Here is a 24,270-nt window from a genome sequence, read left to right on the forward strand (position 1 = left end):
CCCAGCACTGTAGCCGACTTGTGTATCTGCTTATATTCTTGGGGAACGGAAGTGTAAAATGAGGTCAGGTTCCCCCCTTCCCCGTGTAGCAGATTTACTCTAATGGTAACCCCTGAATTTGCCCAATCATGTCTTATTTTTCCTGCCTAACCGATGTTAAACACTGGAAGGAACAGAACATTAGAAAGTAGAGTTAGGAATAGAGTTCAAGTCTCCTTAATTAAAACCACTGGAAAAGTCCTCTTTCTGAAGTAGCTGGTCATAAAATTGGTTCTTTCTTGCATCCACCACTAAAAGTCACTTAATTTAGTTCAAATTTCACTTGTGTTTAGCCCAATGGTAGAGATCCACCTTAACCTGGATAAACTGAAACTGTCCTCTGCACGGCAGACCCCTTTGGCAGTGCTCCCACACGTGGCAATTATCCCACTGGATTTTTGCAGTAACCTACTTGGCTGTGTCAGCTCCGCTGGTGATTAAGGTGTTAATCAAAAGCTCATGACCGTATCTTGCAGCCACATGGAGAGGAGTGTTGCCGTCCTTATCCACACAGTCAATTTCACCGCCTAGAAGAGAAATTATAATATGGGGTGACATATGGATGCAGCTGATTCAGATGCCACATTCTATGCTGGTCACTCATATTGTCCAAATGTTGACTTCTTTTCCCCTTTGTGTACATCTCTGATCTGAAGTACAAGAATGCCTTTCCAGGGGACATGTCATCATCTGAAATAATGGTATAATTAAATCTGCATAGAGCGAAGTTTATTAGAAATGCTTCCGAAATTCTTTCCATATTGTCTTATTTTTTTTTTGAAAAGATTTTCTTTATTTATTTGTCAGAGAGAGAGGGAGAGCGAGCGAGCACAGGCAGACAGAGAGGCAGGCAGAGGCAGAGGGAGAAGCAGGCTTCCTGCCGAGCAAGGAGCCCGATGTGGGACTCGATCCCAGGACGCTGGGATCATGACCTGAGCCGAAGGCAGCTGCTTAACCAACTGAGCCACCCAGGCGTCCCCATATTGTCTTATTTAAGGATCCAAAATCTCACAACTAAATTCCTGCTCTGAAAGAACAAACTTATAAAATTCCATAAAATGTAATTCTGAAGATACAGCCAATTTTAATTTTATCTGCATGATTAAAGACCTACATAGGCTGTATACTAAGACATCAGAACCAAAGAGAATAGGAAGTTCAAGAAAATACTTTATGTAGTTTGACTATTTGGTTTAAAATATGAAGAGTAAAATGAGTGAACATATATGTATGAATTGGAAATATCTATATTTATAAAAGCTATTACATTAATCATCAACAGTCCTTTTAATTATATAGTATTTTCATCTTATTTTATTTTGTCTTCTTTCTCTCAACTTTTTATTTTACTACATTTCTTTCTTTCTCTTCCCTTTTCATAAATATGTATGTAAATTCTGTTGGTCTATTTAACCATTTTAGAAAATATTTTGCTTATCTATTTGTCAGAGAGAGAGAGAGCAGAAGCAGGGGGAGAAGAAGGCAGAGGTAAAAGCAGGCTCCCTGGGACCATGACCTAGGCCGAAGGCAAACGCTTAACGAAATGAGCCACCCAGGAGCCCTGGTCTATTTAACCATTTAAAAGTTAGATATCATGACATTTCACCCCTGAGAACAAAGAGATTCTCCCACATAACTATAATTTTATTAGTATACTGAAGAAATTTAATGCTGATACCATAATTTTATATAATATATAATATATAGCATATTCCAATTTCTCCAATTATCCCCAAAATGTGCACCATAGCTGTTGGTTTTTAAAATCCAGGATCCAACAGAAGATTCTGCTACCATTTGGTTGTCATGTGCCTTTAGTTTTCTTTAATCTAAAATAATCAATCAATCAATCTATCTATCATCTCTCTCTCTCTCTCTCTCTCATGTCATTGATATCTTTGGAGGTCAAGCCAGGAATTGGTGGCTGTCCTGCATTCTGGAGTCGTCTGATTATTTCCTCTATTCGACTCAGAACATTTTGGCACGGCCACCCCAGAGCTGAAGCGCCCTTCCCACGGAATCTCCGCAGCACGCGCTAGGGTTGGGTGAGTCCACCGGGTGATGCCAGTTTTGATAACTGTAGTGCCTACAGCTTCAGTTTGGGAAGATGGAAAAGTTCTACAAAGGAACAATGGTGTTGGTTACACAAAATGAGAATGTATTTAGTGTCGATGAACTGTACACTTAAAAACAGTTAAAATGGTAACTTTTTACATTATATATACTTTACCACAATAAGAAAAGGGGGTTGGTTATTTGGTTAAGATGAGGCCTGCCAGCACTGGCCATTGTAAAATGTCTTTTCCCCTTTGTAATTAACAACCAGCTTGTGAGTGGTACTTTGAGAATGTGCAAATATCCTATTTCCCAACACAATTCCCAGCAAGGATTTTAGCATTAACAGGGAGTACTTTGTTCAAAAGTTACCTGAATTCTTTATTCTGTATGTTTATATTATTAACTTGATATATAGTTTACATTCATTTGATTGTTTTCAAAATCTTTACCAGCTTTTAATTTTATTTTATTAGTATGTAAAAAATTCACATGCTTCAGAAGTCAAAATGATATTTTTAATGTTTATTTATTTTTTTACTCTCTTATGTTAGTCACCACACAGTACACCATTAGGTTTTGATGTAGTGTTCCATGATTCATTGTTTGTGTATAACACCCGGTGCTCCCTGCAATCTGTGCCCCCTGAATACCCACCACCAGGCGCACCCCTCCCCCACCCCCTCCCTTTTTGTTGCCTGGAGTCCACAGTCCCTCATGGTTCGTCTCCCTCTCCGCTTCCCCCCTTCATGTTTCCCTTCCTTCTTCTAATGTCCTCCATGTTATTCCTTATGCTCCACAAGTAAGTGAAACCATATGATAATTGACTCTCTCTGCTTGACTTCTTTACTCAGCACAATCTCTTGCATCAACATGGCTGGGACTGGAGGAGATTATGCTAAAATTATATTTTTTTAAAGACTCATTCTCATTTCCATCCCTTCCACTTCATTCTCAACCACATCCTATAGTAATCATTTTCATTAGTTTTGGTTTATGCTTTCTGTGTTTCTCTTTGTAAAAATAAACACACAGTGGGACGCCTGGGTGGCTCAGTTAGTTAAGAGGCTCCCTTCAATTCAGGTCACGATCCCAGGGTCCTGGGATCGAGTCCTGCATCGGGCTCCTTGCTCAACAGGAAGCCTGTTTCTCTCTCTACCTCTGCCTGTCACTTCCCCTGCTGTGCATGCTCTCTCTCTCCGTCTGACAAATAAATATATAATCCTTAAAAAATAAATAAACACACAGACTCTTTATACCTTGCTTTCTTTTTCCTTTTCCATTTCTTTTTTGCTTAACAATATATCCTGGAATTCACTCCCAAAAATCACTCCTTGGAGGTCTTCCTCGTTTTTGTACAACTTTATTGTTTTCTATTGCATGGAGATACTCGTTACGTCACAGGTCTGGTATGGATAAGCCTTTGGGTAGTAAGTACCATTTTGCTATCATCGGGAGTCCTGCAGTGAACAACCTCACGCATATACTGTTTCCTGTCTGTTGGGGGTCACTTCAGGGTAAATTCCTAGAAAGGGGATTTCTAGGTCAAAGAAATGAATATGTGGTTTTTTTTCTCGATTTTGCCACATTTCCTCCTATAGGTCCTGTGCCATTTTGTTACTCATATGAGCAATGTATGAGTGCATTTTCCTCACAGCCTAGTCAAGCCTTGAACACCTGCCAGGTGACAGGCGAGAAGTAATACTTCAGATTGTGTTCATTTGCATTCCTCATATTAAGGAAATTGAGCATCTTTTTATGTACTGAAGAACTATTTGTTTATTTTTTTCCATGAACTATTTGTTCATGACTTTTGATCATTTTTCTGTGTGTGTTGTGGGGGGAGGTCTTTCATTCCTTGATTTTCAAGAGCTCTTAAAATATTTAGGAGATTCACCATCGATCAGTAATATGTATTACCAATATTTCCACCCTTTGATTTTCATTTTTCTTTGTTATTTTATTCTGAAAAAGAACCCCTATTTTTGGAATTCATGTCTTTTCTATTATTAGATTTAGAGTTTTGCATTGAGGTTAGAAAGGCTTCCCCCACATCCTGACAATAAAGAATTTGACACACGTGACAATATTTGCAATACTGTCTCCATGGATACCGCACAACAGTCCAGGGTCCGTGTACCCAGCTACGAACTGGCCACAGTGGTCGGCCTGAATGGTCCACTGCCAGAACTGATCCTGGGAGACAGGGGAGGCAGATCCCAGACTCCAGAGGAACCTCTGTCCTGGACAAACACTGAAGCACTCCACATCCTTCCCAGCTAAGAGGCACCAAACCATCTTAAGACATGTTAGAGCCTCCATGTTGATCAGCCCCAAAGATGCCAAAAACTGGGTAGGGAAAGGAAAGAGTGAAAAATATTGAAAAGGGTGAGGGGCTGAGCTGATAGAGTTTCTTCGTGTTGTTACTACTATTTCATGAGTCTCTTCAACATTTTACTTATTTGTTATTTATTTATTTGATGTATTTACTTATTCATTTATTTTTAGAGAGAGAGAGAGAGAGAGAGGGAGAGAGAAAGGAGAGCATGCAAATGGAGAGAGGGACAGAGAGTGAGGGAGAGAGAGAATCATAAGCAGGTTCGAAGCCCAGTGCAGAGGCTAATGCAGCGCTTCCCCGCAACAGGGGCTTGAACCCATGACCCTGAGATCACGACCTGAGCCGAAATTGTAACAGTCAGACGCTGAACTGACTGAGCCACCCAGGTGCCCCTCATAAGTTCATTTAAAACTGTTAAAATATATTTAATTATCTTCCACATATGCATTTGTCATCATTTAAAATATGTTTCAGAGAAACATTATAACAAGTGGACAAATAAGAAAGACACAGTATTTGTCATTCAGAAATATGTTTTATATTAGAGTAGGACCTCCAGATGAAAGAATTTCTATTTTACAGTCATTCCCTAAACCTTTCCATTTTCACTTGAAAATCTTTAAGATTTGCCTGACATGCAAATTAAGTATCTTTACTGCTCATTTGAAGCTTACAAGTTAAACTTCGGTAATTGATTATTGACAACCTGTGAGGAAGATGAACATTTATGTGTTTAGAAGTATGCAGAGCATGTCGGAAGGTGTAATTTATGCAGCAATATATAAGCATTCATCTGAAGTTAGTTTTTCCGGCACAGACAAAAATGGTCATCTTATTAAACTGCTTTGCAAATACTGTGAGCCAAAAGGTCGAAAATCTCGCAATGAATCATCCTAACCTATCACTGGAGTCTTCCTTTTCAAACTCTATTTTTAAAGCTTCTGTGAAGAAAACATCATTTTTGAACTCCGGTAACCTGCTGGACAGCATCGGAGGCAGTGGCCGAGGGGGAAGGGCTGGATTAAAATCCTTAAGCAATCACATTTTCAGCTCTTTCCCACTCTGGCTGCCACAGGCCAGCTTCAGACAACAAACAATGTGAATGAACACAGAGGTGGTCTTTGCTCACTATCTTCAAAAATAAAAGAGGGGTGTGTGTGTGTGTCTGGTTTTTTATTTGTTGTTTGTTTATTTGTTTGTCTGTTTCTTTTCTTGTTCTTTTTTGGCAATTGTCTTACCTACACTAAATGATTCTGGAAAAAGTTAGTATGAAGACCTAGTAACCCTGAATAGAGAACAGTCAGGGAAGCAGAGAAATGTCATACAAAGTCCAAACACCAGGGTGATTTCACAAAACAAATAAACACAAAGAATGTTCCTCAGTAGCGTGCTCTGTCGGTTCAGGGAGTCAACCGATGTCCCCACGTGGGACCGGCTTTCACAGTCCTGTTGTGCACTGACCCACTCTGGAGGACAGACACCAGGTCTGGGGGTGTGAGCCTCTGGATTTTTTCCAGAAGGAAGCTAACAAATAGGAGGAAAGAAAAGAGCTTCCCACTCTTCTCCCTAAGGGCGTTTTTTAAAATGTCAAATGGAAGAACTCACAGTTCTCACATGTAACGAACGCAAAGAATTGTCAGCAGAGAGAAGAGAATGGCAAGTCATCCTTCTACAAGGATGGCTCTAGCCTACATATAAGTGACTCGTAAAGTAAATAAAACTCAGGTTAAAAAACATTTTTTTATTGGTGCCCTGCGTGGCTCAGTCAGTTAAGCGTTTGCCTTCAGCTCAGATCATGATGCCAGGGTCCTGGGATGGAGCCCCGCACCCCGCTTCTCCCTCTCCCTCTGCCTGACACTCCCCCTGCTTGTGTGCACACTCTCTCTCTCTCTCTGACGAATACATAAATAAAATCTTTTGAAAAAAATTCGTTTAAATATGCCGTTGTTCACTCAGAGAATGCATGTGTAAATGTAGCGGTCGAAAGTGCAGTCTCTGAGGTGAGACGGCTTCATTCCTCCACATACCTCCCGTGTATCCTGATGGAAGCAACGGCCTCCCTGCCTCAGTTTCCCTCCCTTTAAATGGAGATGACAACAGCACCTCTTTCTCATGGACTTACGGGGAGTGCTTACCCCAATGCCTGGCACAGGGTGGACCCTCAATCAATGTCATCTTCACCATTATATAGAACGGGCTGCACAGTACGGCCACTGTGTCTCGTCATTTTGGGCCCCTGGACTCCACCTGACCCGCAAGGAAGGTGCCAGAGCATCCAAGAATGAGGCTCTGAAATAAGCCGCTTGAGCGCCGAGGACAAGAGGTGGTTCTCGTTCAGATCTCCTCCCAACTCAAAAGCCTATAACGGTGTCCGGACAGGGCAAGGGAGTCTTTCAGGTCCACGGGAATGGCTTTTGGAGAGGTCAAAGCAGCCAGCAGCATCCCCAGGCCGTCACCAGCATACTAGCTGTACACGGGGAGGTGCGTCATGGCCTTGATTCAGAGGAGATGGCCAGGGTGGTCTGGCCAGAGGGAAGGTGCACTTGACAAGCAGAAACTTGCTCTTTCTCTGATCCGACCACTGGCGCTTGAATATGCTTTAGGAGGGGGCAAAGCTTTTTATACCACAGAGAAGCCCACTGACTACTTCACACTAAATTTTTATAAAATAGATACCAACTATCTCCCTAGTTTTATTTATTTTTTCAGCCAGTGGACACTGTTTCTGAAAACAAAACAAAACAAAACAGTTGAGAAATATATGGGACGAGGAAAGTGTGAGGAGGGGAGCCTCTACGGTCGCTCCCCAGCTCCCTTGTTTACTTCAAGAAAAACAAAATGATTAGAGGGACCCTTCATAAAGTGAATGTCGAAGACTTTCCATGTATTTCAAAATAGAATTAATGGGTGTTGTGCAGTTAATCTTCATTTTACTTTCCTTTGCTCATTGGAAACTTGTCAGGATTGATAGTCCCCTACAGTCACACTGAAATGCCTATAAATTTCCTTTGCTTTGCTGCACATGTTCTGCTTCCTAAGCACAATTTCCCTGGTGGATCTTCCATCAAATGTCAAGTACCTTTTTGGTTTTATGACTTGAGTACTGAGGACGTAACACGGTATCACTAACAATTTGTCCAAAATTCTTAAAAATGAGAAAAAGGCAGGTCCAAGAAATTGACTAACGCCAGAATTTTGAGAAGTACAAATGTGGGTCAACTAAACAGTTCAGAAAGTGCTGAACTTGGAACGTCAGCATAAAATCTGGACTCAACCTGCGTGGTTTTTTGTTTTGTTTTGTTCTTGCTTTTAATTGTCTCTAAGATTTGCTAAGAAAGCAGTAGCTGTGTGGCCAAGGTCAGTCCACTCACAGATGCTGGCAATCACCCACAACAGCCTTAGGAAGCGTCATGTGAACTGACACTCCCTAGTTCTGTAGCTACAGAGACAACCCAGTGGTTCAAGCATACCCTTGTCGTCAGCCTGGAAAATTACTAGATGATGTGGCTTTCCAAGGTCTCTATCAAGCCCGTGACTTTATCATCTTTTATATCATGCACTTAACTGCTTTTCCTCTGACCCCTCACCTCGTTTTTCTCTACCTTTGCCCAAGTAGCTTAAAGAGTTTTAACTTAGAAAACAATGGTGAATTGTAGAACTTAAAAATAATTCAGATTTGCTGCTAGCAAATGTATGATAGTTATTTATATTAGTTTCAGAGTGAAAAGTGCAAGACCTTGAGCCCATAGAAGTGCATCATTCCCAGTTTCAAAATCATATGTTCTTTGACTGACTAGGAATTAACTGAGAAACAGTGGCTTCATGTCCTCACTTCTGGGAGGGGATGACGTCTGATAAAGAACTTTTAGCAAAGTGCATCAAAGGATGGTATAAATCTCAGCTTAATAAATCCAACCATCATCTAAAATAGAGCACCATCTTTGATGTTCAGATAACTGACAGCCCCACTCCGATCAGGATACTGTCCAACAAAGAACAACGCTGCGGAAGGGTCTTTCTTACCATTCTGAATGAGGGTTTGCGACCGTGTGAACCTTCCATGGACGGCTGTCATGTGCAGTGGACTTTTGCCATCTTTACTCTAAAAATTGAGGGGGAGAGAAACAATGGATCAGTAATGTCAGTCTGAAACGTCCCTATGGATACTACTGCCGATGCTCTGGGGAAAAAAAAAAGGTCAATTCAGATTTTAAGAAGTCTAATAGAAAATTACAAAAGGCAAAAAGATAATTTTGAAAGCAAAACAAAAAGTATATATATTATCTCAAGTTACTGCATAATATCCCATTGTAAAGAAGCTTAGAGATGTGAAATTTCTCGTTACACGGACAATTTTTAAACTATCCTGTTTCAAATGGAAGCAATCATCCAAAACACTTTTTTCTCTCTTGTGATCTACCAATGAAGATGGTTTCAAGGCTTTTTTTTTTTTTTTTCGAATTTTGTCTAAAGTACATGAGAAAAGACAAATGATGTGCTAACTGGCTTGGCCCTGTCTGACCTACAGCTGACTGAGCTGCTGTGAATGACTGCAGCCCTCAGAACCGACCTGGAATATTCCACCACTCCCTACGTTCTGATTCCACAGAAAACGACACTTCTGGTTGTTCCAAAACAGAAATGTTTGCTTCAATTAAGTCATTAGAAATCATAAGATTAAGACATACAATGGTTTAGCAAATGGCCATTTTAATGCTCCCCTGGGAATGTGCTGAATTTATACATCTCTTTATTATTTAAAAGATAAATGATAGAACTCCCTGATATAGATTAAGCCAAACATGAAAAATGAATGGAATCTATAGACTGATCATCATTATACCAAATACTAAAGTCTTACATATTTGCTAAGAAAGTTCTTTATAGAATTGCGTCTAAAAATAGTAATAGCCAAAAGAAAGTATTAAGTATCCCCCATAGACAGAATGTATCCTTTCATTCAGATACTGTTAATGGAAGGGGAAAAAAAAGAAATAGATGTAGCTATTCTTTTTATAACTTGCAGGAGAAACATTTTCCAAAGTCTAAGGTTAGACATGAGATTTCAAAAATGCAAGTTTATTTTTGTAATGAAACCCATATACCTGTGCTTTAAAATGCACCATTGGTGGGGATGTAAACTGTTACAGTGCTATGGAAAAGGGTGTGGAAGTTCCTCAAAAATTTAAAAATAGAAATACCATATGATGTAGTAATTCCACTACTGGGTATCTACCCACAGAAAATGAAAACGCAAATTCGAAAACATACATGCAACCCTATGTTTAGTGTAGTGTTGTTCATAACAGCCGAGACATGGGAGCAAACTGCATGTCCACCGACAGATGAATGGATAAGGAAGATGTCGTGTGCAGACACACACACACACACACACACACACACGGGAATATTATGCAGCCATACAAAGGATGAGATCTTGCCTTTCGTGACAACATGGGTGGACCTGGAGGGTGAAATAAGTCAGACAAAGAAAGACAAATACCATAGGATTTCACTCATATGCATAATCTACAAAACAAAACGAATAAACAAATAAAATAAAAAACAGAAACAGACTCATAAATACGGAGAACTGACAGTTGCCACAGGAAAGAGGGTAGGGGGATAGGCAACATGAGTGAAGGGGAGTGGGAGACACAAGCTTCCAGTTAGGGAATAAGTCATGGGTATAAAAGGCACAGCACAGGGAACGGAGGCAACAACATCGCAACAGTGTAGTGTGGTGACAGGTGGGAGGTACACCTGCGGTGAGCGGAGTGCAACATCTAGAGAAAGTGAACCACCACGTTATACACCACGTTATACACCTGAAACTGATGCACTGTACACCTGAAACACTGCCTGTCAACTAGACTCAAATAAGACAATACTTCAATTTACAAAAGGAAAACATAGCAACCTGAAAATACATTTAAAAAATGACTCTTTGTTTTAAAAACTTCACAATGGGAACAAAGAATCATTTGAATCGGCATTTCTCAGAGTGAACCAAAGACCGACTGTGTCTAAACCACCTGCGGTTCTTGCTAGAGATGTGAGTTCTGTGCCCTGACCCAGACCACTGAGTCCGAATGGGGACAAAGGGATCCCCATTTCTAACCTGCACAGCATGTTACAGTTTAGGAGCCACTGCTAGATGGAGGGGGCCTGAATAGCTTATAAAACCACAAGGGTGTAGCAGAAGAATTTTTATTACAGCCTGTAAGTCTGTTCCTTAGAAAGGAAGAAAGGAAACGTGCACAATCTTTGCCAAGGAAAGAGTTCATCAGAACGGTAAGTGCATCGATTGAAAAATAATCTTTACAATGAAAAGGCACCAGGTAGATGGGGGGAAAACAGGATCTTTTCTCATCTACTGAGATTTATAACCAGAGTCAGAAAAGATTGAGAAAGGAAGATGGAAGTAAGCGTGAAGCTTTACCAAAAGGGTATTTTTAGAGAGAAAGGAGCAGCAACCAAGAGGACAGGGACACAATTACAGAAATCGCCGAGTTGACATTAATCTGTCCCTAGGTGGTGCTATTTCTTTAAATTTTGCTCCAATATTTTCCCTTAAATTTAATCGAAAAACATAACTAATTAGCTCTTAGTTAAATATATATAAAGCCATAAATATTTCAGTGCTTAGGTAATACCTTTATAAATATTTAGCTAAGAAGTTTTTTCCATGACTGGAAAATGGCTTAAAGGCTTTACCCGGGAATAACCACCAGCTTGGTGCTAACTCCCTAAATTGCAGCCCGAGAGCCACAGAAGCAACCAGGTTCCATGCTGCACAGTTGACAAAGCTGGTTCCACCTCGGGGGTAGCACCACGGGGGTGTCCTTGTCTCCCGTGGAGTGCCTATGCCTTTGGTAAAGGGACAAATAAACAGACGACCAAATTTTGGTAAAATACAAAGAATAGCTATAACAGATTTACCTTTGCCTGGGTTCATCTACCGCGGAGTCCAGCCCTGAGCTGAGTTTTTTCCCCTGAGGGATATGGTGGCAGAAGGTGGGGGAGGTGGGGACAGGAAGCATTGAGAGTATCACGGAGCCATTTTGGAACAATTGTGCTTCCATGGTTTGAATGTAAAAAGCCACTGGAAACTAATGAAGGTCAAAGGATAATAACTTTTCATTTAGTCTTTACAAGTTCGAACTCAGGATATTCAGGGTGAGACAGGGATCCTACAGAGTTTCATTATCTGCCTGAGAAATTTGTCATATGGGGGGGACGTGCTGTTAATGCTATTTCAAGAACTTCAGACAAGGATAAAATATCCCTTGCATTGTCAAAGGAGAGGATATGCTCAGTTCTTCCACTCATTCAAAGCTTTGCTGTTATAAGATTTTTTTTTCTTAATTTCTAGTCTCTTCCCTATTTTTGGACTCATTTTCCCATCAGAGTTAAGGCTCGGAAAATTTTGCTCTTTTGAGATTTTTTTTAATTATGCAAGAAGCCCTTCTATTGATTTAGGCACGGCTCAGTCATGGTCATGAAAGAAAACTAAAAAAGACTGAGAATATTTTATGAGTATCAGTAGTCTTTCAAGGCAAATTTCAGCAGGAAGATTAATCCTTGAACTAAATGGAGTGTTTCAATTCCCTTGACCAGCATTCTCCTCAGAAATCCATTCACATCTTCCACACCAAATGTCTTTTTTCCCCATCCTCCAACATCCCCAAACCTTCCCTAAACTCATACATGTTGCTACCACCCAGGAACTTGAAGCATCGTGTTGTCTGTGGCATGTGTCTCTGGGAGCCACACAGCTCAATGGCCCTACTAGAAGGCAACAGAGCCCCTATAAGACAAACACCAAGACCAGCTGGCAGGCTAAGTTAGGGGGAATGTGCCAGAAACCCAAAAGGGCTTCCTAATTCAAGGGAAGAGCAATCTAAAACCCCACTTTTCAAAAAGCCATACACAGTTTAATTTTTAAATGGTTCTAAAGGCCATAGATGGTACTGATTGGTTCTCATTCAATCCTCTCTGTTCCTTCACAAGCTCCCCAAAGTTCTAATCCTAATGTCCTTATCACTGTTTTCTTTCTCTTGCCTGTTCTAGTTCTCACCTTTGACCTCTGCAGTGCAAGTCATTCTATAGTTCGGACCTGATACATATAAAGAAGGGAGCTGGTTCACCCCAGGAGATGTGCGATAGATAAACTTCAGCCCCAGTGTCTGAGGGCTACACAGCCTCCAGGCTCCAGGGCAGGAAAGAATTCAGACCATGGGCGGTCTGAATGTTGGAGGTAGGCAACCAGGTAAGGGTAATTCTGAATCCATCTAAGTAGTATTTGGAATAGCTATGTATGTAGTGCCTTCTTTAACATTTTGAATGCTTCTAAAAAGAGCTTTGGGATGCTACCAGAATTACAACGTAGTCTGTAATGGAGGAGAAAAATTATTTTGTATCTTGTCATGCTCTTTCTATTTGTGAAATACAAGTGAACCTTCTATGGATTATTGTTTAAAGTATTGGGTCTTTATTATTTAGCACAATTAAACCACCATTAGTATAAGGACAGACAGGGCCATGGCCAGTCTAAGGAAAATGAAAGTGGTGTGCTCGGGACATAGTATCCTTCCTTTTCTCTCCATCATCTTGTAACTGTCCGTGAAGACATCGCTTTTAGTATTTTGTGAGGATGGAGGAAAACAAAGTGAATATGTGGGTGGCTACTGGCTACATTTCAAAATGTTATTTCCCCCAAACTTCAGAAAATCTAAACAAATACAAATCGTCTTGCGATCTACAAACACTTTCAAAACCCAAGGAGCAATGTGGTCCAGAGAGATAACAACTTCAATTAGAAAACTACCTCCAGAGTCAGACAAAATGGCTCTACGGAAATGTTGGACGATCTGTGCCTCCAGAGTGAATCGTGAAGGAGGAGTCGAGAGAAGGAAGCCGGAGGATGTAAACAGAGGAGATGACAGGAGACCGAGGGAGAAGGCTCGGTTTTAGCCAAAGCCCCATTCATGCAAGTCAGAGAATACATAAACCTAAGTCTCAGATTTTTAAAAAGGTCTTTCTCATATTCTACTGATAATTAGCAGTCTATGGGGGGAATTAATTACTAAAATTAAGGAGTCGTGCTTTCCAGGTCCATTTTATGGAGGACAAGGCTGCCATAAACTGCTATAAACTCCATATAGCGTTGGAGTCCCTAAACTACTCTGAACTGAGCACCAGTCAGTTAACTGGGCGGAGTGGGCAGGTGCTCCAGAGGTGGCCTTCTCGCCTTGCGGGCAGGCACACTGAGCACTTCAGTTGGCATCCTTTAAAAGGGGAACGGAGAGCATCGGATAACCCCCTGAATTAATTTAGTGAAGTTTGGTGACGAGAGCTACTTTATTTAACTTCAATAATAATTTTCCTTTCTTTGGAGAATTGAAGGATGTCATTCAGATACCAGAACAGCAATACAAGTGTCACAAGTTTTGGGGACACCGCCAGTTCAGCCACCTGTTAACCTCCTGCCTTCTCACCACCGTCCTCCGTGACTTCAATACCATACGATGACTCTTCCCACCTTGGGTTACAGTTCCTGGTCTCTTTCATGGCCCCTCAGGCCTTCCCTTGCCCCATTTAGGACTTGGATGGGCTCCACTTACAAGATATGGAACTCAAATTCTCTTTAAATATTCTATTTCTTCATTTCTGCCTGCTCTCTACCTCCATGAAGACATCATGCTCCCCTCCAACTCCTTTCTATTTTCTGTAACTCTCCTTTTTTCATCTGTGTTTGGCTCTGCCTCTTCCTCCCGATCCTAAGACTAAAGGGATCCTGGCATCCTTCATCCCTTTCTCTACTCATGCTATGACGTACTATCTCCTTGGGTGACCTCACCCTTTCCCAGCCTCCAATACCCATCACCACTATGTGAACAAGGGAGCCTAAGTTTTTTCTTCTATTGTCTTCTGCTGTCCCACGTTGGAGGATCGCATGCTCCATCACTGGTTTTCTCAGACTGGTGGCACCAAAGGCTCAAAAGCACCTTCTCAACAACTTGACAGTTCAACCTAATAAGCCGAGTCCTTCTGATGTCCCTCGTAACAACAATAATCATTTCCTGAGTGCTTGCCACATGGCAGGAACCATTCTAAGTAATTTATATGAGATAACTGGTTTAATCCTCACAGCGGTTCCATGAAGAAGATGCTCCTGTTTCCCAAATTTTACAGATAAACAGGCACCCAGAGAGGTTTTTCTGACTATGTTATTCCTGAAAGTCAAGGCTAGAATTGCCATCCAGGCACCCTAGCCTCAGAACTGAATCCTTAGCGATGCTTGTCACCTCTGAACCAGGTTTCAGTTCTTACCCTTTTCAACTCCTCCAACTCCCAACCAACCAAATTTCATTGATTTTCTTTCTGCAATGCCTGTCTCTTCTGTTGGCTGTCCCCCTCCCCTGTCCTCAGTACTCTTATCTAGATGAGTTTTACTAACTTCCCAGTTATTCTCTAATTGTCCTCTGTCTAGGTTGACTCTACCCGAATTTTCTTTTTATAAAAATAAAATTTTTTTACTTCATCTGGATATAAAAGTAACACATCTTAAGTATAACTATCAGAAGATTAAAACAAATACACAATAACGAAACAAAAAATCCAAATCATAATTTTGCCTCCCCGCAATGATCATATGTTGGTATATATTCCAAGTACTTTTTTCTTTCTATGTGTATTACCCAGACACGTAACTTTTTTAAAATTAAAAAACTAGATATTTACTTATTGCATATTAATTTTTTCAATGATAACAGTAGGTATTACTAGCCTTTTTCATATTTGCAAATCTTAAAAGTAAATATACTTATGCATTAGTTTGCATTTTTCTAATTACTAATGATACAGAATATTTTTCATAGGTTTAATGGATATTGTTTTCTCTTTCGTGGCCTGCCTTTACACACATTTTCTAGTAGGTTATCAGATTTTATCTTACTGGCTTTTATGAGCTCTTTGTATATTAAATACATGAACTCTTTGCTCATCAAGTATAATGTAGAAAAATTTCTCTGAATTGTTTCTCTTTCAATTTTGTATATGTTTGGGTTTGTTATTTTTAGTTTGTTTTGTTTTGTTTTGCCACATAAACATTTAAAATGTTTATGTCATCATATATTTAATTTTTTTTCCTTCCTGTTTTCTTCTCTGGTGTTCTGTGACCAGATTACTATTTCTAATGCTCAGTTTGGATCACATGACCACTATAGTGACTAGTGGTCCTGCAGCTTATAGAAGCCCAAACGCCTCAGCCAGCTGGCAAGCCTTCTTCTTTGGTCCAGTCACATTTCAGCTTGTTCCTGGCTCCTTTTTTTCATACAATTTCTGCTCCCTTCAAGCTCAATAAATCATCATTCTGAAAATTTGTCTCCTATTTCCCCACTATTAGAAATTATAAGAAAAGATGTAAAAAGATTATAGTAGTGAATAGGGAATCCTTAAAATGGATTGATCCAATATTCTTAAAATTAAATCTCAGGAAAAATCATTTTTCAAAAGCAGAAGCAGAACACACTGGGACCTGGATTCCTGTGTGCCGGGGAGAAGGGAAGCTGAGGATGAGTACGAAGTCCCTTGAGCACGTGCAGAGATCCCATTACAATCTAAATGCACTCAAATTGATAACCTGGATGGTGAGGGCCGTGCGCAAGTTCCTCTCAGTTATCTGTTACACGGAGCTAACTACTAGCCTAGAGTTGAGCCAGAGTGTTTCCTATCTTGGAACTCCCAAACCCTTTGTTCATGTGGTTCTCTCTATCTGGAATGCCCTCTCAGATTCTCTCTCTCTCTCCTCATCTCAACTGGTATCAATCTCCTGACTCTCACCTCAAAAGCAAGCTTCGTTTTTGATCCCCAAGCAGGAAGCGCTTGCAATATTCTGTCACTCTCTTGTGCCACTCATCATGAGAATCTGAGTTCACTATTTCCTTACAGTACCATAAATTCCTTGAGAGCAGAGCTCATACCTCACCTTGGAGTTCTCCCTCAGAACCAAACAGAGGGCGCTAGATAGTCCTCAGTCAGTTTGTTGCATAAAGACTATCAGGACCTGCTGACCACTATTAGGTCAATGTTACACTACTACAGTCACTATCTACAGTTTACTATTGCAAAGTATCTGAGAAACTCCTTGGTGGGCCGTGCCATAGTTGGAACAGACCTGACATTATTGGATTAGGCTTTTCTTTGATTCTCAGCAGCTCTGCCATATCAGCTCAACATCCACCTCAGTGTTAGAAACTAGGCCATGTCAACATCCCTGGGAGCCTGTATTTGTTCCAGAACATTCACTAAGCTACCAAAGCAAGTGGCTAGAACCTCCCAGGGCCTTCCAGCAGGTCCTACTAACTTCTGCAGTAACAGCACAGCTCCGTCTCTGTGGCATGCCAATATAGGACACGGCTATGGAGGTCAAGGTACTAAAAGTTCTGATTCTAAAATAGGATCCCATTTATAAGAGTTGATTTTGCTTAAAAGGAGGCTCCATGCAGAGGTATCTGGCAGAGAGAGAGCCAAAGGGTTTCATACCTGGATGTTAACATCTGCCCCGTTGTTCACTAATAGTTCAAGACACAAAGCACCGTGTGTGGAGGCAGCAGCAAAATGCAAAGGGGTGAACCCGCTGTGGTTGGGCTGGTTCACGTTAGCACCGTAGTCCGTCAGCTCGTTCACCACTGCATCCTGCCCATTGTAGCAGGCCAGGTGGAGGGCCGTGTTCCCATAGACGTTGATTTCGTCGATCTGCAATGAGTCCAACACAGGGCAGGTAAAAGCACTGGAGTCTCCTTATTGCACTTGTGGTTAGGGCTGGAGGGGCAGAGGGAGAGGGAGAAAGAGAATCTTAAGCAGACTCCCTGCTCAGCACAAAGCCTGATGCGGGGCTCCATCCCAGGATCCTGAGATCATGATCTGAGCCAAAATCAAGAGCCAGACGCTTAACTAACTAAGTCACCCAGGGGCCCCATACACCACAATTTAGAAGGCTAAATGCTGAAGGTAAGATGAAGAACCTTAGTGTGTCTAAAAAATGATGACTATGTATTACATGCAATATATAGTTTAAATATTTCTCCATGTTGATACAGAAACTTAAAAAAAAAACTTAAAAAATGATAATGTTCACAAAATCTTAAGATTCTGGTTTTTTAAGCCCAAGTTTCTGATTTTTTGTTACTTGCTGTATGCCCCCATTGCCCTCCATCAGTTACTCCTGGAAACTCAAAAAGATAGGATGCTAGAAAACAAGGTGGTTTTTACCCTCTTGAATTAAAATGCAACCAGGATTTAATCTCAGAACAACAGAAAACCCACAGGGGCACCTGGGTGGCTCAGTCGGTTAAGAATCTGCCTTCAGCTCAGGTCTTGAGCTGAAGGCAGCGCATGGGATTGAGCCCTGCATCAGGCTCCCTGTTCAGCGGGGAGTCTGCCGGTGGCCCTGCTTGTGCGCTTTCTCTCTTGCGCTCTCTTTCAAATAAATAAATAAGATCTTTAAAAACCCAACCCAACATTAGAAAAGCCACAAATACACCATGAGTTGATGCACTCATCACAGCTCACCTCCACCCCCAGGTTCAGGAGATGTTTGACCACGCTGATCTGCCCATTGGAGGCTGCGGCGTGCAGGGGGGTGTAACCCTTCTTATCCTTACACGTCACTTCCGCTCCATGGCTGACAAGCAGGGCCACGACATCCAGGTGGCCTTCATGGACAAAGCAGCAAAAAACACCGGTAACCTTGTTAGGATAATTTGATAATCTAGTCCACCTACATCACAACCATTAACATTTACTACCACTGACATTTTAAATAACAAGGTCCTGCAAATATGTTAGTACCACAGCCTATAAAAGAATAAAATGAAAGCAATGTTTTTAAAAGGAGCTCCTATTCCTTACTGTAAAGTCCAACAGGGACAATTTGGTTTGGAAAAATTCATGAAAAAAAATCAAGTAATCAGAATAACAAACACCATATTATTGTTAAATCATATGAAATTGCAGCTGCTTGACTTTTTTTTTCTTTTTGGACCACAAAAATGACAATTTCATATGGTTCAACTTAAAAGTGTTCTTGTGAATTACTGGCTAAACAGAAATCCTCCCAGTTTCAACTGCTGTTGGCATATTTTCTAGAATATTTTCCTCTGTAGCCCATCTTACTATATATAGTACAATAAATGTATCTGACCTCTCTATTGTGACTGAAGGTTGCTTGATGCTTTGGTTCATTGCTGTGAATGTGGTTGATAACTGAGGGGCAGAGGATAAGTACTGATTCCAAGGGTCTAAGATGTGCACAGGGGTGGGTATGAGTATGTGTGTGAGAGAGAGAAAGAAAGACATGGAGACAGAGCTGTGCTTGGTTGGGGAGCGGGGAGCTGGGTGTGTCTGTGTGAGATAGAGACAGACAGAGAGACGGAGAGAGAACATGCTGGGTTATGGCTCATTTTATTAAAATTTGACATTCTTCCCCCTAAGACTTGTACGTAGAAAAATTATTTTCAATGACCAGTGGTGCTATCTTAGCTTAACCAGTGTTACCTTTTGTCTTCTGTCTCAGTATTGTCCTTTATTCCTTAAAGATAGTCACCTACGTATTTTTTCCTATTTGTATCCTGATGACACATAAAATAAGGACTTGACTTCTTTAAAGCAATTCTACGTAAATGTTTTAAATGTACATCAGCAAGAACAAACTTGAACCCCAGGTTCTTTGAGTCCCATCACACACTAGTCTAGTGTGTGCTCTGCCTAAACAGCAGTCTGGCCAATGTCCCCTGGCTCCAGGCCCGTAGGTACCATGCAAACATCCAATCTGCCTCCATCAGCTGAAAAGCCCACATTGTCTTTAAAAAAAAAAAAAAAATGATAATGCTTACAAAATCCTAAGATTCTGGTTTTTTAGGCCCAAATACCCATTCAGACTCAACCACCACACATAATTTATTTCATCCCTACCCAATCCGTTCTCTTTCTTCTCTCCATCATTAACGTTATTGTTGTTTATGATAATAAAAGGCCTGCAGGTTTGTTAGAAAGGATTCGGAAAAGGCAGAAGGTGTTAAAAGGAAACCAAAACCATCCATAATCGCCAATCCCTTGAGATATTCAGCTAACATTTCAGCATATGATATATTCTAGATTGTCGATATTGCAGATTTTTTTCATAAAAATGAGGATCATATTATCCACACTGTGTTACGATCTGTTCTTACTTAACACAGAATCTTTCGATGTTCACAAATACTAATGACACCATCACTGTAGTCACTGCACAGTGTCCCACTGGGCAGCGCGTCCTCATCCCCCAACACAGTCACCTGTGGACGGGCGTCCAGGTGGTTTAGAACTTGGGGCTGACACAATCACACCTGCTTTGCCAATTGCCGGACATTCTCCGGTTAGAAATACAAAGGAAGGACCTCAGTTCTTCATTGCTCACACGTCTACGCTGAGAATAAACTCAATGAGGCCTATCCTTTGTCAGCGGATCTGCGCCGACAGAAGTGAAAAAGACAAACCACAGACGCGGTCCTCCTTCCTTCCTCTCTCCCAGCCGGCCGGCAGACGCGAGGCCCGCAAGGTCAGGTTCATGGGCAGGAGGGCAGCGGTAGAGTGGGCTCTCTGCACGCCGGGAAAGTGGACCGAATCTTAACTCAGCGGGATTGCGAGCTGGGAAAGAGGTGCGGCTGGCCCAGGAGACAACCGACGTGCTAAGGGCCAGCCCGGCTTCTGCAGTCACCGCCGTCCGCGCCCCCTGCCCGCTCGGGGACCACTCACCCATGTAGGCCGCCCAGTGCAGAGCATGCCGGTCCTTCTTGTCAAACGCGTTGATGTTCGCTCCTTTGGCCAAGAGTAAGTTGACCATCTGAAAGAAGACCAACGTGCAGATAACGTGAGTCCGGGCCACATCCCGTGGAAAGGCGGGTCCATGACCTGCAGCTCAAGCACAGGAGGAGGCCGGCATCCCCGACAACCCTGTGGCTCATGCGGCAGAGGACAGGACCGAGCTGGCGGCTACTCCTTCAACCCCGGGCCACGCACTGAACACCAGCTGTCGCTGCCCACGGTCTGGCGTGCAGCCAGGAGCATCTCACAGCCTCTAAGGGCCTCAGCAGCACGACCGGGTTCCACGTGGGGCCGAGAGGGGCTCTGGAGGGATTTCTTGGGCCCAGTGGGGGGGGCGCTCACCTCCACGTGGCCGTTCAGCGCCGCGTGGTGCAAGGCCGTGCGGCCCCCGCGGTCGGAGACGTTGACGTTGCTCAGCAGGGGAATGATCACCTCCGCGCACTTCACCGCCTTGTTGGCGGCCGCCACGTGGAGCGGGGTCTGCCAGTTCTTGTCCCTCGCGTTGACATCGGCCGAGTGCTTGATCAGCACTTGCACGGCTTCCTGCAACACAGGCGGAGTGTGCAGGCGTCACCGACAAATGCTCAGGAATTACAGGGAGGGAGGGAAGGCTCCGTGGCCTCACCGGCCGGCTCGTCCTTCTGAGAAAAGCAAGGCGATATGGGATAAAAACCCAAAGAGTGGCACAGAGGAGAACAGATTCGCCTTACCTTTCTTTTTTAGGCCAAGAGCCCCGGCACATCTTCAAAACCAAATAAACCTTCTAAGCGGAAGTTTCTTAACACAGTGTAGAGTAGCCCAAGGCCAAAGGAGAGCGCTCGCTCGTGTGCAGGGGCACACACCAGGGCAAATGTTAACAGATCAAGAGACATCCAAGGAATTTCTAAACTTGGAATGTTTCTCAATAAACCTCCACCCTCCAAAGCCAAAGGCCTCAAAGCCCTTCGGACATTCTTGGATCAGTTTATAAATTGTTGGTTCTCACAGCCAACACCTTAACCCTCCCTGTGTGATCAGTGGCAGTCAGGGAAGGTCTATTCCTACCTCAGCTGGAAGGTACGAGACTGTTTCATCTTTTCCCAACCATGCATAGTGGGGTAACTTCTTTTCTACTGTTGAGTCCCTTTACCTCTACTGAGACCTACATTTTTTGTTTTCCTTCTATTGACCTAATCAGCTTATTTGCCCCTTGAACTATTACTCTCAACCTTGGCCGGGCAATGGAATCACCTGGGGGGCTCTTAAATTACAGATGGCTGGGGCTCCTGGGTGGCTCAGTTGGTTAAGCGTCTGAGTCTTGATCACAGCTCAGGTCTTGATCTCGGGGTCACGAGTTCAAATCCTCAGTTGGGCCCCACATTGGGCATGGAGCCTACTTAAAAAAAAAATACAGGTGGCTAGTGCCACGCAAGGGATTCTAACTGTCCTCGGGATTTCTGTAAAGAGGACTTTGTTGTACAGCTAGGACTGAGGATACTCTTCTGTTCCACCAAGAAAATGGCAAAGTTTCTCTCAAGACGGGAATGACTGTTGGTTATTTCTCTTTATTTCTGGAGACATCCCTAGAACCAGTTAGAGGGATTCCTGTATGAACATCTCAGTGCAGCATCAATAAACCAATGAAAGGCAGTGAAAGGGGCCACACTCCTGCACCCTTCACGGACCGAGAGCTCACCCCTGTCCACCTTATTCCTCACAGCCCGGAACTATCCAACCCACTTTATTATGCAGGTACATAAAAGTGCTCAGCGAGTAGATTGTTTGAACTCTTAAAATTGAAGTTTTTGGGGCACCTGGGTGGCTCAGTGGGTTAAGCCTCTGCCTTCGGCTCAGGTCATGATCCCAGGGTCCTGGGATGGAGCCCCTCATCGGGCTCTCTGCTCAGCCGGGAGCTTGCTTCCTCCTCTCTCTCTGCCTGCCTCTCTGCCTACTTGTGATCTCTGTCAGTCAAATAAATAAATAAAACCTTTTTAAAAAAATAAAATTGAAGTTTTTATCAGGGACATACATAATGAAGGAAAAAGAATATTCTATGGGATCCGTCACAGCAAGATACTGAGATAAACAGCTAATGTGGACAGTAGAATGAGAGTGCAAAAAATTCCGCTCTTCAAATTAGAGAATACAGTTTAAATGCACAGTAAGACTCCATTTAGATGCTATAAACAAGAAACCCATCAGGCCCAGGCAAACAAGCAATTTGTTCAAATTACCAAAAAGGAAAAAAAAAAGGATATATGGCCCCCATCCTCAGCAAGGAAATAAAGTAATGATACTAACCATTCCTGGGGCCCCCTTTAGAGTGAAATGGGTGTTTGTATGTTAATGCTCAGCTACTACACGCAAAACACTGTGGAAGACTGAAAGAAACACAAGCCAGACTCCGTTCTAAAAGCCAGCTGGGTGAACAAAAAACAAACAAGAGAAAAGCTAAGCCACAATATAAAAGTTTAGATTTAAATAAGAAAAAAATGATAATTTTGTCAACTTTGGTCTCAAAAATTGTGAGGTTTATGCAGATACGTACATACAATCTCTTTTGACGTGGGATGAAATGACTGGAACCTCCGTTTATGTTTATTTTCTTAACAAAGGAAAGCACTGTAGCTGGTATTTAACCCTGGGTTGGCCCTGTGCCCTCAGTCAGCTCCACAGAGGATCTTGCCTCACAGGATCCGAGACGCCCTCCATGAAGAAGGGGGTTCCACATGCAGAAGGGGTGATGCTTGTCCTCGCCATTCCTTCGCTCTGAGTGCCCTGAAATGCGCAGTGACGGGCCTGACAGATCTATCTACAGATTGTGATGTGTATGCTTAGACTAAAAGCATCCCAAGTGGGCAGGATGTATGCAAGGAACCTGATAATACAAACTCCAATGTAAATAACGTGGAGTCACAGAGCTGATGCTTCTACTCTGAGTAAAAGCTTTCTATACATTACAAGGTAAAAATAATGACAAATTTAAGCAGATCTGACTAGAGCTTGGCCAAAACAGAGGAAAATCATCAGTAAGTCTATTAGTTACATGGTTATATAAGACTATGATAAATGAAAAGCCTCACTCAAGTATATTGTGATACACCTGAAATATTAGCTAATAATACTAGTTTCTACATGTAATTCATAAATAAATGAGATGCACATTGAAGATGTCTGCTGAAAAAGTTTTGCAAAAATATAGCCAAAAAGTCTGGAGATAAGCATCATAAAATAATGCTAAAAAGGTGGTATCATGGGCGCCTGGGTGGCTCAGTGGGTTAAGCCGCTGCCTTCGGCTCAGGTCATGGTCTCAGGGTCCTGGGATCGAGTCCCGCATTGGGCTCTCTGCTCAGCAGGGAGCCTGCTTCCCTCTCTCTCTCTCTGCCTGCCTCTCTGTCTACTTGTGATCTCTGTCTGTCAAGTAAACAAATAAAATCTTTAAAAAAAAAAAAAGTGGTATCATATCCTCTCTGCACATTCACAGCAAATGTCAATATATACTATCATTTTTAATACCTTTGCCTTGTATATTATGTTACTACACTGATACAGATGCTTGCTTGGTATTACATATTACGTAAATTCAGACTAGACTAACGAAACCAGAAATACACAGGAATATTTCACAAATTTATCTATTTGGACATAAGACCAGTGAGCTCGTGAAAAACTTTTTCTTCTAAGGTAACAAAATATGAATACTTTTAGAGTAACTCAGACTAGGTGAATCAGGTATTACCTAGGAGAGGCCCTACTTTTATTTTGTTTTATTTTTATTTTTTTAAGATTTTGTTTATTTATTTGACAGACCGAGATCACAAGTATGGAGAGAGGCAGGCAGAGAGAGAGAGGAGGAAGCAGGCTCCCTGCTTAGCAGAGAGCCTGATGCAGGGCTCGATCCCAGGACCCTGGGATCATGACCTGAGCCGAAGGCAGAGGTTTTAACCCACTGAGCCACCCAGGCACCCCAAGGCCCTACTTTTAATTGA

General features: G+C 42.2%; 1 protein-coding gene across 5 annotated transcripts in view; it reads right to left on the reverse strand.

Annotated features, from left to right (window-relative positions):
* ANKRD44 (ankyrin repeat domain 44) overlaps positions 1-24,270 on the reverse strand; it is a 321,175-nt gene that overhangs the window by 116,758 nt on the left and 180,147 nt on the right. For all 5 annotated transcript variants that reach the window (XM_044241217.1, XM_044241214.1, XM_044241216.1 and 2 more), the window contains exons 5-10: positions 20,645-20,845; positions 20,234-20,321; positions 18,011-18,153; positions 16,982-17,194; positions 8,456-8,534; positions 452-566 (exon numbers count right to left, since the gene is read on the reverse strand). In XM_044241217.1, the coding sequence (XP_044097152.1) occupies positions 452-566; positions 8,456-8,534; positions 16,982-17,194; positions 18,011-18,153; positions 20,234-20,321; positions 20,645-20,845 (839 nt within the window). The remainder of the gene's footprint in view (positions 1-451; positions 567-8,455; positions 8,535-16,981; positions 17,195-18,010; positions 18,154-20,233; positions 20,322-20,644; positions 20,846-24,270) is intronic.

The sequence above is a fragment of the Neovison vison genome, chromosome 3, assembly GCF_020171115.1.
Source record: "Neovison vison isolate M4711 chromosome 3, ASM_NN_V1, whole genome shotgun sequence".
NCBI lineage: Eukaryota > Metazoa > Chordata > Mammalia > Carnivora > Mustelidae > Neogale > Neogale vison.